Raw genomic sequence first — 21,751 nt, 5'->3', positions numbered from 1 at the left:
GGTAGTTTAGAGCAAATTTGATAGCTCTATAGGTGCTTAGAGGTGTTGAGCACATGTACCAATGGTTTGGACAAGTATTGGGCACACACTTTATAACATCTTTGACGACTTTTATGGGATGGAAAGGGTTGGTTGACCTAAATAGGACTTGTTATCAAAATCCCTATATAAAGGTAGGTCAAGGGGCATTCATGAGCATTTAGAGATAGGGAATGTAGAGTCAATACCAAGGGCAAGAGAGCCAAGACCGAGAGCTTGCAATCACGACATTTGGATTAGCAATGTTCACCTCCAAATCAATGTTTTCCATTAAAGAATTGTCGGCGCTTCTTTTGGATCGTTTGCCAATTGTTGCTCTTCCAAAGCTGAGGGCATGAGAAACTCCTCTATCACCACGGGGATTTTTGCAACCCTTTCTTATCCTCTTGCGTACTCGATTCAGTGAGACATACGTAGACTGTTGGTATTGCCACCACTTCGGAAAATTGCCAACTCTCAGCCATTGGTTATAGAACTAGTGTGGACCTTGCAAACTCGGATAATTGCACCTCTTGGTCGACTTTGATGTGTGGATTGGACATTGTCCTTCATATGTCTATAATATCCTTGTATCCTTGTTGGTCTTCAACTACAGTACTCTTATCAACTTTAACTATCACCACATTGAACTAGGCCTCGTATAAGCTTCCAACATATTCTCCTTCAAGATTCTCCAACATCTTCAAGCAAAAAGCATCTTGTTGTTGACAACATTCTATGATACGTCTATATTTGCCATGGATGAGACTTGCCTACTAGACTCAAAACAGAAACCCCAAGAGGGGAGCAAAGAAAGATGCTCATAGCCGTGGCAACAATGAGATATATTAGGGGGGCTGCGGGACATCCCTGTTGTAGAGTACGAGAGATTTGGAAGTGATCACCTCTACCACCAGATGCGAGCACACTTTTGGCCTAGTGCTTGTCTACCGACCCATCAGACGTATATTTGGTTTTATAGAACCACTTGACACCCATGAGTGACCGTTTTGACTGCCTCGGAACTAACTCCCAAGTGTTGTTTGTCTCAATGGCTTCAAGTTCCACGTGCATGGCTTTCCTGCAAGTCTCTTGGGAAAGAGCGTCCTTAACAGTCTTTGACCCGAACGATATGAGACATCAAAGCATAGTTCACCTGTAAAGGCTCCTCTGACTTACGAATGCAAGAACTGGAATGTCCCTGCATGCTGCCCACATCTGGCAAGCCATCCACCATCTGGCCCCGGAAAGCCCACCCCAGCGTATCCACATTCAAGTGGCCATGACGAAACTGCCAGAAATCACCTAATTGAGAACTTGTAAGAGAGTGCTGAGAGTCTGTAAATCCCATTCTCCACTCCGCCTTCCCAAACAACCTAGCTTGTTGCTTTGTCCCGGAGAGCAACAAAATGCTCATCAAACTTCACCCGTATGCCAGTCTTGCAAACCTCATGCACTGACAAAAGATGAAAACCAAGGGATGGGACATAAGGAACCTTCCCCCCTTTGTCATCGGGAACGATCTCCAACTTGCCCTCACTGTAGGGAAAGTGGACTTGTCACCAATAAGGATGTGACCTGTTTGCTTGCGAAAAGCCTGCAATAACTCTCAGGTTGGAGTCATGTGCCAGGAAGCACCACTGTCTAGAATCCACACCCGGGTATCCCTAGTGGTGAGTCCAACCGGCTCCCTGCTCGAAGAAGATGGAACTACGGTGTCCATAATCTCCAAAGGCACAAAAGCTGGAGTCTTCACGGTTACTGCTGAGGAATTTGCACCTTTGTTGGTGCTCCGCTGAGGACATTTCCTCCAATAGTGGCCTTTCTCGCCACAATGGTTACATGTCCTCTCTGCCTTCAAGGCGTCATGATCCGAGTCAGGTTGCCGCTCAATAGACTTCGCCTGTGAAGACCTCCCTTTGCCCTTGTTGTGGCCTCTTGATCGCTGGCTAGTCAAGGCCGCAGAACCTCTGCCCTGTAGAGGGTCGTAAACCGTTCTTCTTGGTCCAAGACCATATGCACAAGCTCCTCCCATGTGATGGTGTGAGGGTTATTCTTTTCGGCTAAAAGAGATGGTTTTAAAAAGGGGCTATTATAAGATTGAAATGATCTATAATTAAGCTTTTTTCGAGAAAGAGAGAACGTACAGCGCAAACATCATCACTCCATGAATAAGGACACCTATTCAAGAAGACCCTCCAACAAGAACCACCATGTGTAAAGGGTAATCCTTTTTCGCTAAAAAGAGATGGTTTAAAAAAGGGGCTATTGTAAGATTGAAATGATCAATAAATAGGCTTTTAGTCTCTACTTCCTAAGCAAAGCTATAAAGATGAGGACTACCTTCGAAGAAGTTACTTTTCTAACTATATTCTATACTTTATAAAGAGGAAGTTTCTCATGTAACTCTAGACTAGAATTAGCAAGTGAGAAGTACCGAATCCAGTTTTATCATGAAGGCTGTTTAAAAGGCTCCCATGTAACCAAGAGATGACTCCAATGTAATTCATTTATAATAAAATCTCATGTCATGAGCTGGGCGGTATCCCCAATTGGGGTCCTAATGAGGGGTTTCTATTTCCATACTCTTTAATGGGCACTCCCTAAGGTAAATGCGGGCTTACTCAGATAATTAACCTTAATCTTTGCTCTAATAGGTAAGAAAATATTTCACATTGGAGGAAAACACATGGCTTGGGATGTTCTTTGGGGTATTGGAAATGGTTGTAGGCGAGCCACTATCTTTGCAAGATTTTCTTGTGCTTTTGGATGATTATGCATAGCACCGACCTTGCAGTTGGTTTTCGATAGCTCGTATGATGTAATGCGTGCATTGTCTGTTGGCAATTGAAGGCTTAGCTCTTTGAGGCTTCATCATTAGCCAAGTGTTAGGGAATTAACGGATTTGCAACTACTGGGAGATGAAGGTGGCCTTATTGGGGAATTAGGGAAGTTGATGACCGGTGTTATCTACATTGTTATCAAGGGAGAGGGCAGAAAGACTTGGGTCTGGCAATGGAGGCTGTCTTCCCTTCCAAGTATACTATTTTGAATTTTTGGCAAGACACTTTGCTTTAGGTTAGAATTTCCACACTAAACATCTTACGTCATGTAGAGATGTTTTGTTTCAGCCGTAGGGAAGATCATTGATGTCCTTTAGAATGCAAGTGTGAGGACAATAACTATTAGCAAGTTCACCTCCTGGGCTATAGCCTAGCAGTAGCGTCCATGCCTTTCAAGAAGCTGGTACTGGGTTTGAATCTACCTTAGCAGCATCTAAATTCAATAGATATCATTGAGACATTCTTACTCATTGGGTATAGAGTAGGAAGGATGCCTATAGCTTGTGGATGGTCGCCTCTTCACCATGTGGGAGATGAGATTAATATGTTATGGGCCTAAAGGACATAACTATGCTGGCTAATAACTAATGGGGCTAGTCTAATGTTGTTAGTAATCTGGATGGAGGGTGGTGAGCTAGCCAACAATTGTCACCGGTCTTTGCATGTGATAGTGCAAGATGGTGATCGAGGGTTTCATGCTAGAGACATAGGTGAGGCCCCCCTATGGATTCATGTACCTGATATAAGGCAGGCCTCTTATTCTTTTGGTACTTCAGAGGGGCTTGGGCTCTGGTTGCACCTGTGCCACCAGGGATAAAGCAAAGCTAAGAGAGCAGGCGAAAGCCTATGACAGGGTGGAAAGGTTGAATACTTTTGTCTAGTGGCTCTCATTCAAGAGGAGGCAGGGCATTTGTGCCACACAGGTTCATTAAAGAAAAAAGCAAAGCTATACACTTTTTGCACTCATTACATGTGAACCTCAATTCGTTCTTTAATATGCCTTAATGTGTCATATCAAAAGGTCATCTTTTACAAATCTTGGATTTGTATCTGACCATCATGCTGGTGTAAACAGGTAATGGATTTTCAGCCTGGGGAATATTTGAATGTGAAGGTGTGCTTCAATAACCTGATGCTTGTCAATGATGAAGTCAGATTGTCTGTCTGGTGTTAATTAAGATTGTTAAAATGTTAGAAGCTGTCTTGTTCAGCATAATAATTTCCGTGGGTGAGTTAAGGTTGCATTGAATTTGTGCCCATTCTCAAAGGAGTGGGTTATCTCTTTTGTCACTTGCACAACACTCAGGCAACATAAGAGCAACAAGTATCCTTGCATTCTATTAGAAGTTCAAGAATACGAAGGACATCTTGACCTCACGCAACACATTACATGCTCAAGACCTTATGCAGTCGGCTGGCAAGAGGACTTGTACTAGGAGTTCTTGGCTTCCTTCCACCCTGCCAATTGTATAAGCATGCCTTTAAATGCTTGAACATGGTTATTTTTCTCCCCGTTGAGTCTTTGAGACTTAACTTGGCGTGGGAACATTGCTGCTGCCGTTTGTGGCTTGGTCTCTCTTTTGCTTGTGAACTTGTCTGCTGAGCTACTTGGGTCTAGCCTTATGGACAGCCACATTGGATTGCAGACACAGAGGCACTTGTGTGGGTGCATTCTATTGGATCCCAATGGGCTCCTCCACTAGCTACTTTTCTTGTTGAAGATAACATTTGGAAGAGATTTTTGTACAGGAGCTCTGTGAAATTAGATTTTGCTTCAAGAAGAGTCATTGTGAATGAGGTTCTCCTTGCCACAACTTTGTATTTTACCTCTTGTTGCTGTTTCTCACGTTCATGTATTGCATATCTAAAGAGATCAATTCACAATCATTTATAGCCAGAAATGGATAGCACTCATAACTCAAGGGCTAGAGGTGCTTGGGTTCTGTCATTCTCTTCAAGCATGAGGGAGGCTTGGGGACTATTGATTTGGAGATTCAAAGCAAAGCATTGCTATCTTAAGTCATTGTCTATGATCGTCTCCCTGGCAAGTAATCTTGAAAGAGTTTTCCTACATATTAGTGTATGTGATGCACGCCAAGAAGGGTGGTAAATGGAGACCCCATATGAGATTTTCAATGAGGGAGATATCAACTGCTTCCCTGTCATTGATAGTGAGAGCTTGCCAGTTCCTGAGACGCGGTTTGAGAGAGGCCCTTCCTGCTATCCAGGGGTAGATTGTTTGGCAGCCCATCATGTGGAATGATTCCATTTGGGATGAGCATGGTTGGCTATTGGGGTCCAATGGTTTCATGCAGTGATCTAGCTGAGACAGAGGTCAAGATTCAAGCCTCTTCCATTGGCACACAAATGGTTTTCAGGGGCCTCTAAGTTCAACAGGTTGGGCTGAGTTGCAAGTCTTGAAGGGGCGTAAAGGCCAATCCTTTGACCTTTTACTCCCATATCCCAATCCTATGCAACCATTTCTCCTGGGCTGGAGTCCCCTACAGGTTATTGGTCCTTATTGGATTTGTGACTACAAGATTCCAGATTGAGTTCATGTCTTCCAAGTGGATTCCTACTAGGTGTCCGCCGTGTCATGTCCCTATGGCTTTATGGCTGCTTCTTTCTGATGAGAGCTTGAAGCTCTAGCAAGAACTTGAAGGTCGCCCTCTTTGTTTGGTTGATAGGTCATGGAGCACTACCAGTCAGTTCTTTTGCGATCTATCAAGGGTGCAACCCTTGAGTGTCATTGATGCAGTTGCCTTGTGGAGTCCAGCCAATATTTTATATATGGCAATAAATAGTGGTGCTGAGAGTATGGCAGGGAATTTCTTGTGTATCCCAGGTCCCTCACATCAGGGGAGAGCCATGCTGTCTCACTTGGAATATAGTGACCTGGTTTATTGAGCCTGATGCATGTGTTTTATGATGGGACCCCATGGATCATACCATTTATATTGACAGAAGACTATTGCTCGTCATCTGATTTGAAAGTCAACTATTGGACGTCATCACTTAGTTGTGGACACAGATTGGAAGATCATCGAGAAGCCCGAGCCATTAAAAGATCATAGACCTTTATATGCAGTTTCTTTCAGCTTTATCCGGTCGAAACAACCCACACCTTACGTCATCATTTGAATGGATATGAGGATCCTAATGCTGATTAGACGGAAAGATAGAAAGTGTACTTTTTGATGTTGCCAATCATAGTGCTTGGCATTGTTTGGGACTTTTCTCCTGATTGGCTTTGGCAGCTTAACATGGTTTATCCATAGGACATGAATGTGATGCTTTTGTGTTTATATCATGGAAAAAGTCAAGTACATGGCTATTTTACCAGAAAAAAAAGGGATTTATTATGTTGTGGTTTGGCCTATATAGGAAGTGCATTATAATCAACATGGTCTTTTAATGTTGGAGGGCAGTGGCATATACCGTCTCGGAGATGATTGGTAAGTGTTTTGGACATCCTTACTACATTGTAATGCAATATTATGTGCTTCCAAGATCCATGCAATCAATCATAGAGTTTTGCGTTATTTATTTAAGACTCTCTACTGGGATTGTCAAATCATACAAGGTAATGTTGTAATCACCTTAAAAGCTGAGGCATGCAATCATCAATACATGTAAGGCACCACTAGGGAAGAGCAAATAAGAACTTAAATAGAAATAACGGGTGGATGTGGAACGGTCATGTCGAGTACAGTAGGGGCTGGATCAAGTACAATAAGGCTTCCACACATGCAACGTTTGCTCTAAAATTAGGGTTTTTAGCCAAAAGACCAGAAATTATAGCAAATACAAGGGCTGTTTTGCTGAATTTGAGCCATTCGGAGTGTGTAGGAGATGAATATGGCTTGGAAACACTCTCGAAAGCTTGGAAAACACTCGAGCAAGCTTGGATATGGTGTAAGGAAGGTAGAAGTGCAGAAAATACAGCCATAAGGCCTCCTTCAAGAGGGCGCCAACTCCTAGAGAGGGGAGAAGAGAGATGATGAGATGTCCATCTTAGGTGTTAGGCATAGAGGGAAAGTGAGTCGGGTTCAAAGCTAAGAATGACACATGGCTGGTTGCTCTCTTTGAACAAAGGGGATAAGGTCTGGGCGGTGGACAATGAGCTTTGTCCACCTGGGGACATCAGTGTTTGCAAACTGGACATGTGTCGGTATGGGGGGGGGGGGGGGGGGGGGGGGGGGGGGGGGGCAACTATTGAGCTTCCCGTATCATTTCCTCCGTGAGGACTTGCTCTGTCGATCCATCAGACTTCGTGATTGTACCTTGCTTGGTATTTCTATCATAAGACTTCAAAAATTCCGTACATAAGGTTGGGTTGATGGTGCGGGGTAGTACCTCTGCCATTCTGCCAAGTCCGACTTCCTCCAGCTTGTACTTGACATTGGTATCTTCCAAGATCTTCAGACACTCTGGGGTATGATACTGGAACATGATCTTCCCTTGAGTTGTCTAAAAGTCAGACTGGATCATTGTCCCTTATAGTTCCTGTGCATACGGACCAAGGTAGGTGAGCTTGGTATGGCGTGGTACTCTTTTCCTCTTTTCTATTGGTGGCCTTGTGGCACTGGCCTTAGTTATGGCCAGGTTCCCCTCAACCTCTGGTTCAGAAGTAGAGGAGGAGGCCATAGCCATATGTAACATTTGAAAAGAACATCAGTCATTGTGTGACTGGTAGGGGCTCATGGCCCTTTTTCTTTTTCTCTTTGTGTGTGTGTGTGTGTGGGTGTGTTAGTTATTTTTATGTATGGATGTATGATGGGAAGAGTGTTATTGTGGTGAGAAGTGAATCAAGAAGGGATGTGTGTGAATTAGTGTTTGCCGTGAATTAATCTTATTTTGTGGAGTGGTAACCCGTGAAGTAGCAGTGCGTGAGGTATTAACCCGTGAAGTGTTAGTACGTGAAGGGTTAACTTGTGGAAAGCTTAACCCGTGAAGTGTTAGTACGTGAAGGGTTAACTTGTGGAAAGCTTAACCCATGAAGGGTTAAAGCGTGAAAGCTTAACACGTGAAGCTGCTTTGTACATGGGTTGTAATCTCGATCGAAACCTTCTCTTCCTTTCAACCTTTGGAACATGCATAAAGGGAGACACCTTCAAAAGCACTTTCCAAAACTCGTGCACATATGCATTCACCGTTTCCCCTTCATTTTGCTTCACCCAATCCCACTTCATTGTTATCTCATTTAATGCATTGGGAGGCAAGAACTGGGTGTAAAACTTTTGCTCGAACTCTTCCCATGATCTAACAAGATTTGGGGAAAGCTTCTAGTAAGGCACCAATGAGCAGCAATACTTTTCATAAACATGCTTACATGCTGGATCATGGATTTTTGAGTGAAATCTTCATCATTGAAGGCAATATCAAGCTGGGCAATAAAAGCAAGTGCCTTTATGCATCATATTTCCCATGATATGTATCAAACTTAACAGATTTGTCTCCGGCCTTGACTTTGATGCATTAGTTTGCATCTCAACATGTTTTCTTGTGTGCATGTTCATTTGGACAACCCTTTTAACTGGCATCATTCTGGGAACCAAAGGTAATGCATTGGGCAAAGAAACATGTGTTCTGGAAGCATGAGGCATGGATGGCCTCTCAACATACATTGGTGCAATCTCACTCATAACTTCTCCCTCGCGAGCACGCTTGGGGGCATGAGTAGCATGAGAGAGATGCGGAATACTTGCACCAACAGAAAATTGCAAGCCATGTTGCATGTGTTGTGCATGCACATTTTCAGCCGGCAATGGCATTTGACATACAATTTGACGATTGCCGTAAACATGGCATTCTTCAAGGGCTACTTACGGTATACCTACAAGGTGTAAAGTCATCGATGGTTCCTCTCTAATTGTATGAGGGTTCATCCTCTTGACATGTAATCTTGTTCAACCAATTGTGGGGATACCAAGATATATGGAATAGTTGCAATTTCTCCATAGACATCCTCAGTATGAGCCAAGTATGCACGCGCTACATCCCTCGGTTGCATCTGCAACTCTTAAGCTATCACTGCCATGGAATGATTTAGCTTTCTTGGCCCTCAAATGATCATGTGTCAATGGATCTTGGCAGTAGAACTTCAATTCTTCTTCTTGTGCATAAAGAAGAGCCCGCATACGAGTAAGCTTAGCCCTTAAAGGCTATGGACTCTCCTTCGTGCACTCTCTTTACCATGGGACAAATGTCCCACATGTTCCTATTCCTTGGTGTGCACCACATGAGTATGTTATTCCTTTAAAGCATTGGAAGCATGCATATCACTATCCTTGTCTTTTGTGTTGGCATCTTCAACATTCACTACATGGCTGTCCATAGTGTTCTAAGTGTAGAGTGTCACAAATGCGGAAGCGTGTGCACAGAAAAGCCTTATCCCATACATAACATCATGGCATCATACATAGCATTTGACAATATCATCATCATACTTTGAAACCATTGAAACAACAATATGAAAACCTGCACAAAACATTGCACTAGGGGCTGAGTTGGGCCAGCCTCCCCTTAGGTATCTTTATTACCAACAAAGTGTTCTAGTACAAGAGAACGGGTGCCAGAGAGTGAACACTCTTTAGACTGGCACCAGATACATCCAGAATAAGATGAAAACAAATCAAACAATTTCCTAAGTCCTTAATCTCAAGCTTCCAAGAGTTCCTCGGGCACAGCCACACTCTAGTACGTGATCACACCCTCTAGCAGTGGTGTTGTCCTGAATAACAAGCCATGAAAACCCTGGCTCTGGCCACTCCAAGGTTCCACCCTTAGAGCCACAGGCTTCACGTAGGGTTAGAGACTGTTTGCCTTCAAATCTGTCGTCGCGAAGATCCTTGCTGAATTGGACTGAACATCACCATTTTCAGCCCACAAACATGCTGTATAGGTCACCCTAAGAGATGAGATGGGTGCCCTGTTGTTTGCCTTGAACACCGAGCCTTTGGAGCATCAAAGTTCAGCCCAGAAACTTGTTGTATAGCAATCGACCAGCCTTGTAGAGAAGCCAGAAGGGGTTGCCTGCTTCAAGGGAGAGAGAGAGAGAGAAATGAAATGACATGAAATGTTATATTAACATCTTCGAAAGGCCAAAGTGACCTATGAGACCAAAGTTACAACCAAAGTGGTAAGGTGCGTAGTGTACGGCACGCTATCAGTACGTACGGAACGTACTTCTGTACGGAACAAATTTTAAGGTACGTAAACAGTACGTACCATTTGTAAATAGTCCTAGAAACCTGAATATTTTGTAGACATAGCAACCAAAATACTTAAAATAAAGACTGAACCTCATTACTTAAAGTTTAAATCAATTATCAGTTACCAAGCCCATTACACAATACCTCATGTTAACAGTCATAGTGATATAAGCAAGAACCATGAAAGTCATAGATGATAAAAGAGAGTACAAATATCATGTCTACAGCTGCCAGCACATGTCCTGGTCCACAAGTGCAAAAAGCAAAACAATGAAACATTACAGTTGTCTAGACTCTAGAGTCTCAAATCTCATCATTAGATGAAGATGATGAGTCTTCTGAAGAGAGCATGCCTCCATCATTGATACCATTGCCCTCTTCATTGAACTCTGGCTCAGCAGCAACAAGCTCCAGTGCATCCTTGTCATGTGCCTCGGGAATCTGAGTGTGAATGAGTTCGACAGCCTCATTTGCACGCCTCTGCTGGGTGCGACGAACTGGAAGCTTTCCCCTACGAATGCTCTCTCGTCTCGCAGAGCCTGGATCTGGAGCTGCCTGGCGTAGAGGAATGCTGAGAGATCGTGCACGTGAGTGGGTCACACAACGATCCACGCTCTCAAGCTCTCTATGTAAAGCTCTCAAAATCTCCTCTTGCTCATCTCTAATCTGCCGATCCACAAGCTCCGGGCTAGGTTCATCTACCATTTTGAGTAGTGTTGGATCAACCTGTTTAAACATGCCACAAATTGCATATTGGACAATGGATATTCATTGAACTAGAAAAAATTTTCTACTTCTAAGTTCTTCTTGAGTCCAAATTTCAATTTATACCTGCTTCGGTGACCCCAAAGCACGGTAGCTTCGCACGAGCCTCATGTTAGCTCTGCAATACACCAACTTCTCTAATTGAGAAGTACTAAGGCGATTCCGAATCTTAGTGTGTATAAGAGAGTATGAGCTCCAGTTCCGCTCACATGCTCCAGCTGAGCAATCCTGTGCAAAAATGAGTGCAATGTGAGCAAATTTGTAAATCTTTTAATGCTAAAACATCAATCTTCATTTCCGAAGACTATACTTTAGAGATTAATTACAAGTTACCTGAGATAGAACACGAAGAGCAACTCGTGAAAGGTTTGGAAGACCAACCCTTCCATAAGAGTGCCACCATGTCAAAGGGAATTTCATGGCTTCCTTCCTCAATGACACAGGTCTCGCAAATGAAGCACCAATACCACTCATGTAAGCGGTGAACTCTCTATCGATCTGAAGTTGCTTCTCCTCTGAGAACATCCTTCCCACATACTCTGACTGCTTCATGCTCAAAGCAGTATTATTCCATAGCTCTGGCGACCTGTAGAGAGGATGGAGCATGGCAGCCATGGCATGGATGGGACGGCTCATGAATGTCCACCGTTTGTCTACAATGTCCAAGATCTCACCTCGGCTGAAAATGAGAGATTGAAAATACATGTCTTAGGTTATAGTGCTAAGTGTACACATGTCAGTCCTGACTCCTGACATGCCATGAGAATCGAGAATCGAGAAGTCATAAAAATCAAAGAAAGAGGAAGAAATTAGAACTATTGCTTACCGTTGAGCAGTCATCATGGAGCACTGAGCAACATGGTCTTTCATTTGCATAAACAAATGAAAGACCAGCCCCAAAGTTGAGCCCTCCATGTCTGTAAGTCGGAGAAGGACATACACGGGCTTAAGTGCAACTGAAAGGCTATGAACTTGTTGCCAAAAATCATCATCCAGGATCCGCCTCTGCAAGTATTTTGTACGCTCATCCTCTGAATGATGCATCTGTCGCCACCTTGGATCCACAACTGTTGATGATAGTGAATCTCTTATCTTGTAGAGCCTATCCAAGACCAAGAATATGTAGGCAAACCTGGTCTTGGAGGGTCTCACCATATCCAAAGGGCTATGGCTCCGAAAGATGGCAAGAGCCTGATGCTTTTGCGGAAGAAGGTGGTTATCTTTACAGCATCTGCAACAATGGGCTGCACCCAAACAAGCTTCCCAATGTCTTCCATAAGTAAATCAAGACAATGGGCAGCACATGGAGTCCACACTATATGTGGAAACTCTGCCTCGACCATTTGACCCATTGCCTTGCAGTTAGAGGCGTTGTCGGTCACCACCTGCACAACATTGTCCTCCCCAACCTCAAGGATAGCCTGTCCATAAATGAACTCCCCTGTGATCCTGTCGCCTGCTCTCCCTGCATCCACGGCACGCAAGAAATAGGTGCCCAAGCAAGATGACACAAGGATATTGATTATGTGCCTCTTGCGAATGTCTGCCCACCCATCTGAAATAATAGTGCATCCAAACTCCTGCCAACCTGCTTTCACAGGAGTGAGCGCCTTGTCTATCAAGGCCTTCTGCTCATCCAACATGGATGTACGCATCTTCGTATACTCAAGACCTGTCCACGTCTCAGTAGGCCCTACCTGCGCAATTGCTTTCACCATTCTTTTCCATTGGTCTGTCCTTAACACATTGAAGGATATATTACACTCAATAAGAGTACGACAAATCTCCATTTCTGCCACCCTTTGCCGCTCCTTTACCCAAGCTTGTGATGAGATACAAGAACGCAGAGTGGATTGCTTTGATGCCTTCCCTGTACCTCTCGCATCTTGTGGCAGGAGGTCCTCATTGGCAATACGTGCCCTCTTCCTGCCTGTGGGGGATTGGGCTGAAGCCGAAAGACTTTCACCCTCATCTACTGTACCTGAACCTGTAACATCTCCAATAAAAGCATCATGGAGAGCATCTTGCGTACTTTCACCACCTCTAACACTGCTTGCACCACCCATTGCAGGACAATTCTCCGCAATCAATTGGTCCCTCACAGCTTGTGGTATTTTATCACATGGACCACATTGATTGGTGCACCCGATACCTGTCATGTGCTTGATGACGCGAGTTATGGTGCTAGTGTACTGCTCCCCGCAATACTTGCATGCCCATAGCTGAGTACCCGACCCTTGCTGAGAAGGGGTGTTAACAACCCTCAGGACATTGGTGTGGATTGCCCAGTTCGGGTTAGTCTTGCGCGGCATGATGAAGCCTGGGCGTGAGAGAGAGCAAAGAAGAGCGAAGAAGTTTGCTCTGCAGAGTTTTGCAGGTACACACAAGCGACACGATTTTGCAAGTACACACAAATGCCCAAATTTTGGTCGCTTATCTACAATCGCATGGTCGCCACACGCCACACATTTTTTTTATTTTTTTAAAAATGTTTCCGTACGGATCCGTACAGTACGGCACCGCACCGCACCGTACGGTTGTACCGTACTGTACGGATCCGTACGTACGTACGACATCAACCTTGGTTACAACCATGTGACATCTGATACACTGTCTGGAAAAGAAAAGAAAAAACTGAAAGAGAAAGAATCGCTTTTGCTTATAGAAGATGTGGAGGCAAGCAACCAGCTATAAATCAGCCTTGTCAGTAGTCGACTAGCCCTCCCAAGCTGTTTTGCATGCCCAACTGACATCTGTATCAAGCCCAGGGTGTTCCACATCCAAAAACAGTTGGAAAGGGGGCGCCTGGCTGAATTTGGCCCTCCCCTCCTAGAATAGCAACTCATGGACCTTTTATGGCTTGATGGGCTGCTCACCTTGAGTAATGGCCTGCCCACCTTGAGTAATGGCCAAGTTTTATTAAAAAATGGTCCTCTTGATGTGAACACTTTAAAAATTGTCCACCCAAACTTAAGTGTATGTGAACACTTTATAATTTGTCCATCCAAATTTAATTGTATGTGAACACTTTATAATTTGTCCATCCAAATTTAATTGTAGGTGAACACTTGCACACATAAACCTTAGTGTAATAAAATATAAGCTGTAAATTGAGTTTGGGGTCACTTACCACGTGCAAAACACACAAAACCACCGCCTCGGTCCCAAACAGGTGTGCACACACGCGTCCACAGTGTTTCCAGGCATCCCCGGAGCCCATGGACAATCACAAGCAGAAATATCAGGCATTGTCCAGGCAGTCAAGACAAGTCATTCATGCATGTATAAACACACACAAATGCTTTATGCATAATATTCTAGATTCCATCTCTCAATTTATTCATCTTGTACGAACCCTTCTCGGGCACCGCCCATACAAGTATAAAGAATGCTCACTAGGGTATCCACCCTTCCATGAAGCCCTTCCACATGTACTGAAGTCTGAGTCATGCCAGGAACTAACACCAGGATATCAATCCTTCCATGGAGCTCTTCCACATGTAACCAATCATGCCAGGAGCTAACACCAGGATCTCAATCCTTCCATGGAGTTCTTCTACATGTACTAAATCATGCCAAGAACACACACTAAGGTCTATACCGTGCTTGGAACATGCACCAGGGTCTCTACCTACGCTTCCATGGTGTTCCTCCACATGTGTATAGTCAGAAATATGACATTCTCCTTGGCTTCTAATCAATTGTCCGTAATGGAAAAGCGGCTAAATAAACTTGTAGAAGATCCGGATAATCTTTGAAGTAGTCTTCATCTATCCATTTCGCATCCTTCCATGGAGTTCTTCTACATGTACTAAATCATGCCAAGAACACACACTAAGGTCTATACCGTGCTTGGAACATGCACCAGGGTCTCTACCTACGCTTCCATGGTGTTCCTCCACATGTGTATAGTCAGAAATATGACATTCTCCTTGGCTTCTAATCAATTGTCCGTAATGGAAAAGCGGCTAAATAAACTTGTAGAAGATCCGGATAATCTTTGAAGTAGTCTTCATCTATCCATTTCGCATCCACAACAGGGTAGTTCTTAAACTTCACAAGGAACTTGCGGATAAGCCTGCCACCAACAGCTTTCTGTTCCTTATGAAACACAATCTGTCCTGGTTGAAGCACTTCTTCAAACTCATCAATTTCGAGTTGGTCCTCAATAACTGGCTCAAGCGGCCTAGGACCCACATATTTCTTGAGGAGGCTAACATGAAAAGCATTATGTATGTGCCAATGCAAAGCAAGCTTGAAAGCCACCTCATTAATCCGTTCCAATACCTGGAATGGCCCATAGTACCTTGGAGGCAACTTTGGACACTTGCCTTCCTTGCCAGGTTGCTTCCGAAGGCGTGCCTTCTCAAACTTGAGGAGGACCCAGTCACCCTCTTTGAAATCCACTTGTCTGCGATGTTTATCCGCAGCGTTCTTATGCTTTTATTGAGTTCTTTGTACGGTTGTCTCTACCTGTGAGAGCCATATCCAGATCTGTAACATACTCATCTGTAGCAAAGATTTCATCCTTCGTTCGAAGGATACGTGGAAGCACCACCCTGCCATAAACAGTGTGCTTTCCCAGTTGAGGTGTGTACCGTATTGTTATTATAAGCAAACTCGACAAGAGGCAAGTACTTCTCCCAATTTGATTTTCGCTTAGCCACATATCATTTGAGCAAATCAAGCACAGCTGAATTTGCAATTTCACTCTGCCCATCCGTCTGAGGATGATAAGCTAATGAAAAATTCAGCTTTGTGCCCATATTATTGTTGGGTTTTATGCTGTGTATGCACCCAGAGGAGTGCTAGTGATCATCAGTAGATTACTGGGGCACTTTTTACTTCAATTAGTGGAGGTTTTTTCCCCCCAGTTTAGCTCAGTTTCACTTATATGCAGTTTATAGTGTTTTGGTCTACCCGGCACATTTTATGGCCAGACATGTGAACACTTATCTTTAGGGTCACCATTATGTGGCTATTGTACTTCACTTTTTTCATCAAGCAATAGACTGAAGTCGTGTTCTTTCTCTCTGTTGGTTTCCACGCCTGCTTGAAGCTTCTGTAAACCCTAACCCTAACACTTCATTGCCTTCATTTGGTATCAGAGCATTGAAGGCTTGACTGTTCCTGCCCGCAGGCTTCTATTGCTGCTGACCGTACAACTCCCGTACGTTTTTGTTGCAGCCCATACACCTGTGCGCCGCCTGCAAATCGTCGCCTGCAGCCTGCCGTACCTGTTCGTTGCTGTCAGCACCCGTACCAGCTCCTTGTCAACGCTGACTCAGTCGTGTGCTGCAACAAGCGTCGACTGTACTTGTCAACGCTGACTCAGTCGTGTGCTGCAACAGGCGTCGCCTTGCTTCCGTATAGTAAGCGCCGCCTACAAGTACTGTACCTGCCCGTACAGTAAGCGCCGCACTTGTGCAAGAAAAGGAGCCAAAGGATCTATTGCATATATGAGATGCTCACCCTGTAGGCCCATATGGTCGGTGGCCCGTCCATGCTGTAGGCGGCGGATAGCTTCCTTTACCATCAAGTGGGTAAAGAAGCTAGCTGTGGTAGGTCGAGGCTCCTGTGGTTGGCTGAGGTATAGGTGGCTGCTGTGAGGCGTGGTATAGGCCCTCTGCATATGTGTGCCATGTCTGTGGGTCTGCAATGGGTGTCGGTGTCCGGGGCTCTCTGAAGTGCCGCCATGAGATAGGGCTATCTCTACTCATGAAGAAATGGAAGATCTCTAGCTCCTGTATCTCTACGAAGGCCCGCCTTTTGCGGCAAGTAAGTCTCCTCAGCTCTCTCCTCGACTCCTGCTCTGTGATGGCTCCCAAGGCTCTTGTATGCGGAGCCGTGAGAGAGAGAAGAATTGCTTTTGCGTGTAGAAGCTGTGGAGGCAAACAACCAGCTATAAATCAGCCCTATCAGTAGTCGACCAGCCCTCCCAAGCTGTTTTGCATGCCCAACTGACATCTGTATCAAGCCCTGGGTGTTCCACCTCCAAAAACAGCTGGAAAGGGGGGCGCCTAGCTGATTTTGGCCCTCCTCTCCCAGAATAGCAACTCGTGGATCTTTTATGGCTTGATGGGCTGCCCACCTTGAGTAATGGCTGGCCAAGTTTTATTAAAAACTGGTCCTCTTGATGTGAACACTTTAAAAATTTTCCACCCAAACTTATTTGTATGTGAACACTTTAAAATTTGTCCGCCCAAATTTAAGTGTATGTGTACCCTTGCACTCATAAGCCTTAGTATAATAAAATGTAAGTTGTAAATTTAGTTTGGGGTCACTTACCACGGGCAAAACACATAAGACCATTGCCCTTATAGTTTGTGTTTAGCCTGTCTTGGTTGTACTTAGCTTTTTGTGGTTGTTTCTCATTAACTAATTGAAGGATCTTTTTCTCGGTAAAAAGACCATCACCTTAGTCCCAAACAGGTGTGCACACGCGTCCACAAGATTTCCAGGCGTCCCCGGAGCCGATGGACAATCACAAGCAAAAATACCAGGCTCCCATGAGACTTCATCGACATGTACAAATCATGCTTGGAAGTTGGAACACACACCAAGGTCTATACCATGCCTGGAACACACACCAGGGTCTATACCTACCCTTCCATGGTGTTCCTCCACATGTGTATAATCATAAATATGACATAGAGATAGCTAGTTTTCATGGTGATCATCTTTCACTATGGAAGTGAAAGAGAACCATATGCACTGATACCAATGTTTTTCCACCGATGCGTGTGGAATGTTTGGTTGAACACAATGCTAATCAATACACGTAAATAAACTAAGAAATAATGGACAACAAGAATATTACAAAATGTAATTTGCTGAATTGACAAGAGACGCACAATGAGCCGGAAGTTCCCAGAACGGTTGGCTCCCCTCTCAAATAATATTTATTGATCTTGGAATAATCAAGTACATAGTGTCATGGGGATTTCCATACCAATGCATATGAATACAGTATTGCAAACAATATTGTTGTCGGTGAAGATCTGCAATTCACACTACCCTTTTAAATGCCCATGTTTCCTACCATCTGCTCTCCATTGTTCTACCCACACATGGTAGAAGCAATTCAAGAGAGCACGTAGGAAAAGAAACACTGTACAAGGTATGTGAACATGGAGTCTTGCTCCTTCCACTTGCTACTTGCTTCTATAATTGATCATTAACGCTTACTAATTGCAAAAGTAGAGTTGATATCAGCGGAAATCTTCACGATGGAAGCATTTGGAATGCTAAAATCTTTAGTTTGTCGTGATCCCTCGTGAAGTCTTCAAGTGGTTGTAAGGAACCTTGGAAAAGCTTCCCCTATGGTTCAACTTGAGAAAAGAGAACACTGTACAAGGTATGTGAACATGGAGTCTTGCTCCTTCCACTTGCTACTTGCTTCTATAATTGATCATTAAAGCTTACTAATTGCAAAAGTAGAGTTGATATCAGCGCAAATCTTCACGATGGAAGCATTTGGAATGCTAAAATCTTAAGTTTGTCGTGATCCCTCGTGAAGTCTTCAAGTGGTTGTAAGGAACCTTGGAAAAGCTTCCCCTATGGTTCAACTTGAGAAAGGAAGTCAGAAATTAGGGCTTTCAACCAAAAGACCATAAATTATAGCAAATTAAAGGGCTATTTTGCTGAATTCGAGCCATTGGGAGTGTGTAGGAGAGTGAATATGACCAAAAAACACTCTTGGAGGCTTGCAAGTTACTCTAGTAAGCTTGGATATGGTGTAAGGAAGAAAGAAATGCAGAAAATACAGCCATAAGGCACTCCTTCAAGAGTGCGCCAACGCCTAGAGAGGGGAGAAGAGAGAGATGATGACATGTCCACCTTAGGTGTGAGGCAAAGAAAGAAAGAAAGATATATTAAGCGTCTAGAAAAGACCCAATGGGCCTATGAGACCAAAGTGATGCAATAATGTCCATGGCATATCTCATCATGGAATGGAAAATAAAATAGAAACAAAAACATAGCTATGTCACTGGGGTGATACAAAATTGTTTATGGTAAGTTAGTGTCCAAGTTGGGAATGACACATGGCTGGTTGCTCTCTTTGAACAAAGGGGATAAGGTCTGGGCGGTTGTCCACATTGGGACATCAGTGTGTGTGAACACAAGGCTGGTCATAATATATAAGTGAGTTTTGGTCGCCCAAAACTTAATAAAGTGTGAACACACTCATAAATTAATACTAGATCCTAAGGCTCAATTTTGACCAATACTTACCACCTGTAACATGCCACATAACCATGTCAACGGATAGTTTGACATGCACGGTTCACAGGGAGGTGTCCCCTTACCTAGAACTACACATTGGTTGAGCAAGCATGAAAAACAGCATGCAAATTCAATTAGCAGGCAAGCTCATAAAGATGCTATGCAATGCAACATTGTTATGGACAATCTCCCTTCATGAGACTATACCGAAATAGACACGTTCCAGGCAAGTACACGAAGTACCAGACCCGTGGAACACCAATCCTCCAAGCATTTCCGGGCATGTACACATAGGCAGAAGTCCTAGTGGAGAGCCAAATCCACAGTATCACAAGACTGGCATCAATCCTCTTCATAACATTCATGGATGCTAGTCCAATGTATACACATAATGAGAAAGCAAGGGTGGCACACATAATGAGAAAGCAAGGGTGGCCAAATGGTGACATGAGCTCTGTGATGGTGTCCTAAAAGACCACCCCTCTCACCTCTCACATTAGATGCATAAAGATTCAAGATGCCCTATTTCTGACCCTCATGCATGACCATAATCCATTGCGCTCTAGTTGATATTCAAGATACCTTATTTTTGACCCTCATCCATGACCATAATCCATTGCGTGGTAGTAGGTATGATAACACCATATCCAACAACATTAGGCATAAGTAATGCTGCAACTAAAATGCACACATCTCCTTTGGTCCCATCTACGGAGGACCAATAAGTTTAGCAAGAAGAATCTTACCAGTTCTACCACACTAGTGCCTATCCAATTTGTGCTCTTGCAATAAGAGCACATCCTTAGTTCCACGTGTAACAGTAGGATGGATTTGGTCCTTCATGAGGTGCTTCCTACTGTGGGTGGCTGAGGCTCCTCTGTACATTCCATAAGACAATCCTCATGGTAAAGATATGCTTTTGACCCTAGACCTAAGCAAACGCTTAGTTGGTGTCTGTGCCGGCCTCTCATAATGTTGAAGGAGGGGGGTAGTCCTTGGAACAAAGTCCACTGCCTTTCCCATATCTAGGACTCTACATTGTAGTCTCTGCATACGTGCACACTATATGAGCTCCTTGCAAGGCATTGTGTTGTGATACATCATGTTGTACATCTTGGAAAGCCATCTTGGTGTGCATCTACATGACCCCCCATGCCATGTAGATCCTACGTATTGTCCAACCCAAGTAGGGAGGACCCAACAAAGTCATTATGGCTTGATGCATCATCCTTCTGCAAAGGTGACTCAGCAACCTGATCACTCTAACCCAATACATCATCATTGTGGGGTACATTGTTTGTGGGTGATGCTTGGTTTTTTTTTTTCCGGGAAAAAGATCCTTCAATTAGTTAAAGAAAAAATAGCCACAAAGGGCGGAAATTAGGTGATCATGAGGGGAAGAGACGCTTCTCCTCCGGCTGGCCGCTCTGTGAGCATGAGGAGAAGGCTATCTCATATTTGGGGGGGGGGGGATTGGGGGACAACCACGTATGTGGTTTGTAATGCCAAATGGGATCGCCTCCTCTATCTGTGTCAGAGGAGCGGCTTCAGCAGCCTGATCCGTTTACCCAGTGGCCACATGCTAGGGGCCCGACCGCACGTTTCTTGGGGCACCTTGAGCATGCGACCAGCCAGGTCTCTTGGAGATAGGATCACCCACAGGCAGTTACCCCCGGAGGTGCACGAGAGAGGCCTAATGGGGATCCGGGGTAGAGATAGGCTCAGCATCGGCATCAACTCAGCTATCCCTCAAGAGTGGCTGACGCCCCCAAACCCGACTCCCCCAGTGTGGCTAGGCGTGTTTACCAGACACGATATCCTAGTGGCGGTCCACAGAGCAAATGAGGACAGTGGTATGCTCACTTTCTCTATTGGATCCCATGGTAGACTAGAGAGATCTGAGCTTCCCTTGGAGGATTTTAGTGGTTGCACCTTGCAGAGGGTGAGGGTGATTGGTTTTCGGGCACAGGAATGGCATATTGATCCAGCACCAGCCAAGGTGGCCAGGGAGAGATTATGGCGGCTATGGATATGGGAGTGCCGATGCATATACTACGCGGCTAGTCCGCAAGATCCAGATGCCCGAGATAGATGGCACACCGGCACTAGCTGCGCATTGGCAGTCTCAGGGCCTCTCACAGCATTTCCTTTCAGATTTCTGGAAGAGAATGTGGGACAGCTTTCAGCCAAGAAAGATCACCCTCTTTCTTTGGTTGATGGCACATAGGAGTTTAGCAGTCGGTACTTCGCTAGCAGTTGGTGGTCGACCAGCGGCTTGTCCGCAGCGGCCACCCCCAGGAGACTCAGAGACATTGCCTTTGGGATTTCCCGAAGGCTCAGCAAATTTGGCAGAGGATTCTTCGCATGTTTGCTATGGACAATGCATCAATCCGATCATCACATGGGGCATTGTCGCTTGGGCTACAGAGGCTGGAGTGGTCAAGGCATATGAGGAGGATGGGGGAGGACTAGGCCTTCAGATCTCTCACCATCGTATTGCAGGAGTCCCAGTCACAGCCCCACCTACAAGCGACTGGCGGCTAGGCTCATGCCAGAGATGGGAAATTTGCAATAGCATAGCAGCCTAGCAGATTTGACGTGCTAGGTGCAGCAAGGCCATCGAGGGTACCGTCACTCCGCCGGCGGAGACCATTAGGAGCATATGGCTGGATATCGTTCACACCC

At 44.6% G+C, this 21,751-nt stretch overlaps 1 protein-coding gene and 1 pseudogene across 4 annotated transcripts in view; one reads left to right on the top strand and one right to left on the bottom strand.

The window, feature by feature from the left end:
- The window catches only part of UGLYAH (ureidoglycine aminohydrolase), a 123,562-nt gene that overhangs the window by 63,152 nt on the left and 38,659 nt on the right, over nucleotides 1-21,751 (top strand). For 2 of the 4 annotated variants that reach the window (XM_086809608.1, XM_086809606.1), the window contains exons 10-11: nucleotides 3,937-3,975; nucleotides 6,246-6,316. In XM_086809608.1, coding sequence (XP_086665734.1) covers nucleotides 3,937-3,975; nucleotides 6,246-6,316 — 110 coding nt within the window. The remainder of the gene's footprint in view (nucleotides 1-3,936; nucleotides 3,976-6,245; nucleotides 6,317-21,751) is intronic. The other 2 variants (XR_015267553.1, XM_086809609.1) reach the window with 1 other exon arrangement.
- Nucleotides 11,503-13,253, bottom strand: LOC147631262 (uncharacterized; annotated as a pseudogene).

This window comes from Cibotium barometz, chromosome 15, assembly GCF_041138505.1.
Source record: "Cibotium barometz isolate CiBa-2024 chromosome 15, ASM4113850v1, whole genome shotgun sequence".
NCBI classification, from domain to species: Eukaryota; Viridiplantae; Streptophyta; class Polypodiopsida; order Cyatheales; family Cibotiaceae; genus Cibotium; species Cibotium barometz.
Note: the sequence above shows the minus strand (reverse complement) of the source record. Positions and strands in the feature narration are given on the sequence as shown.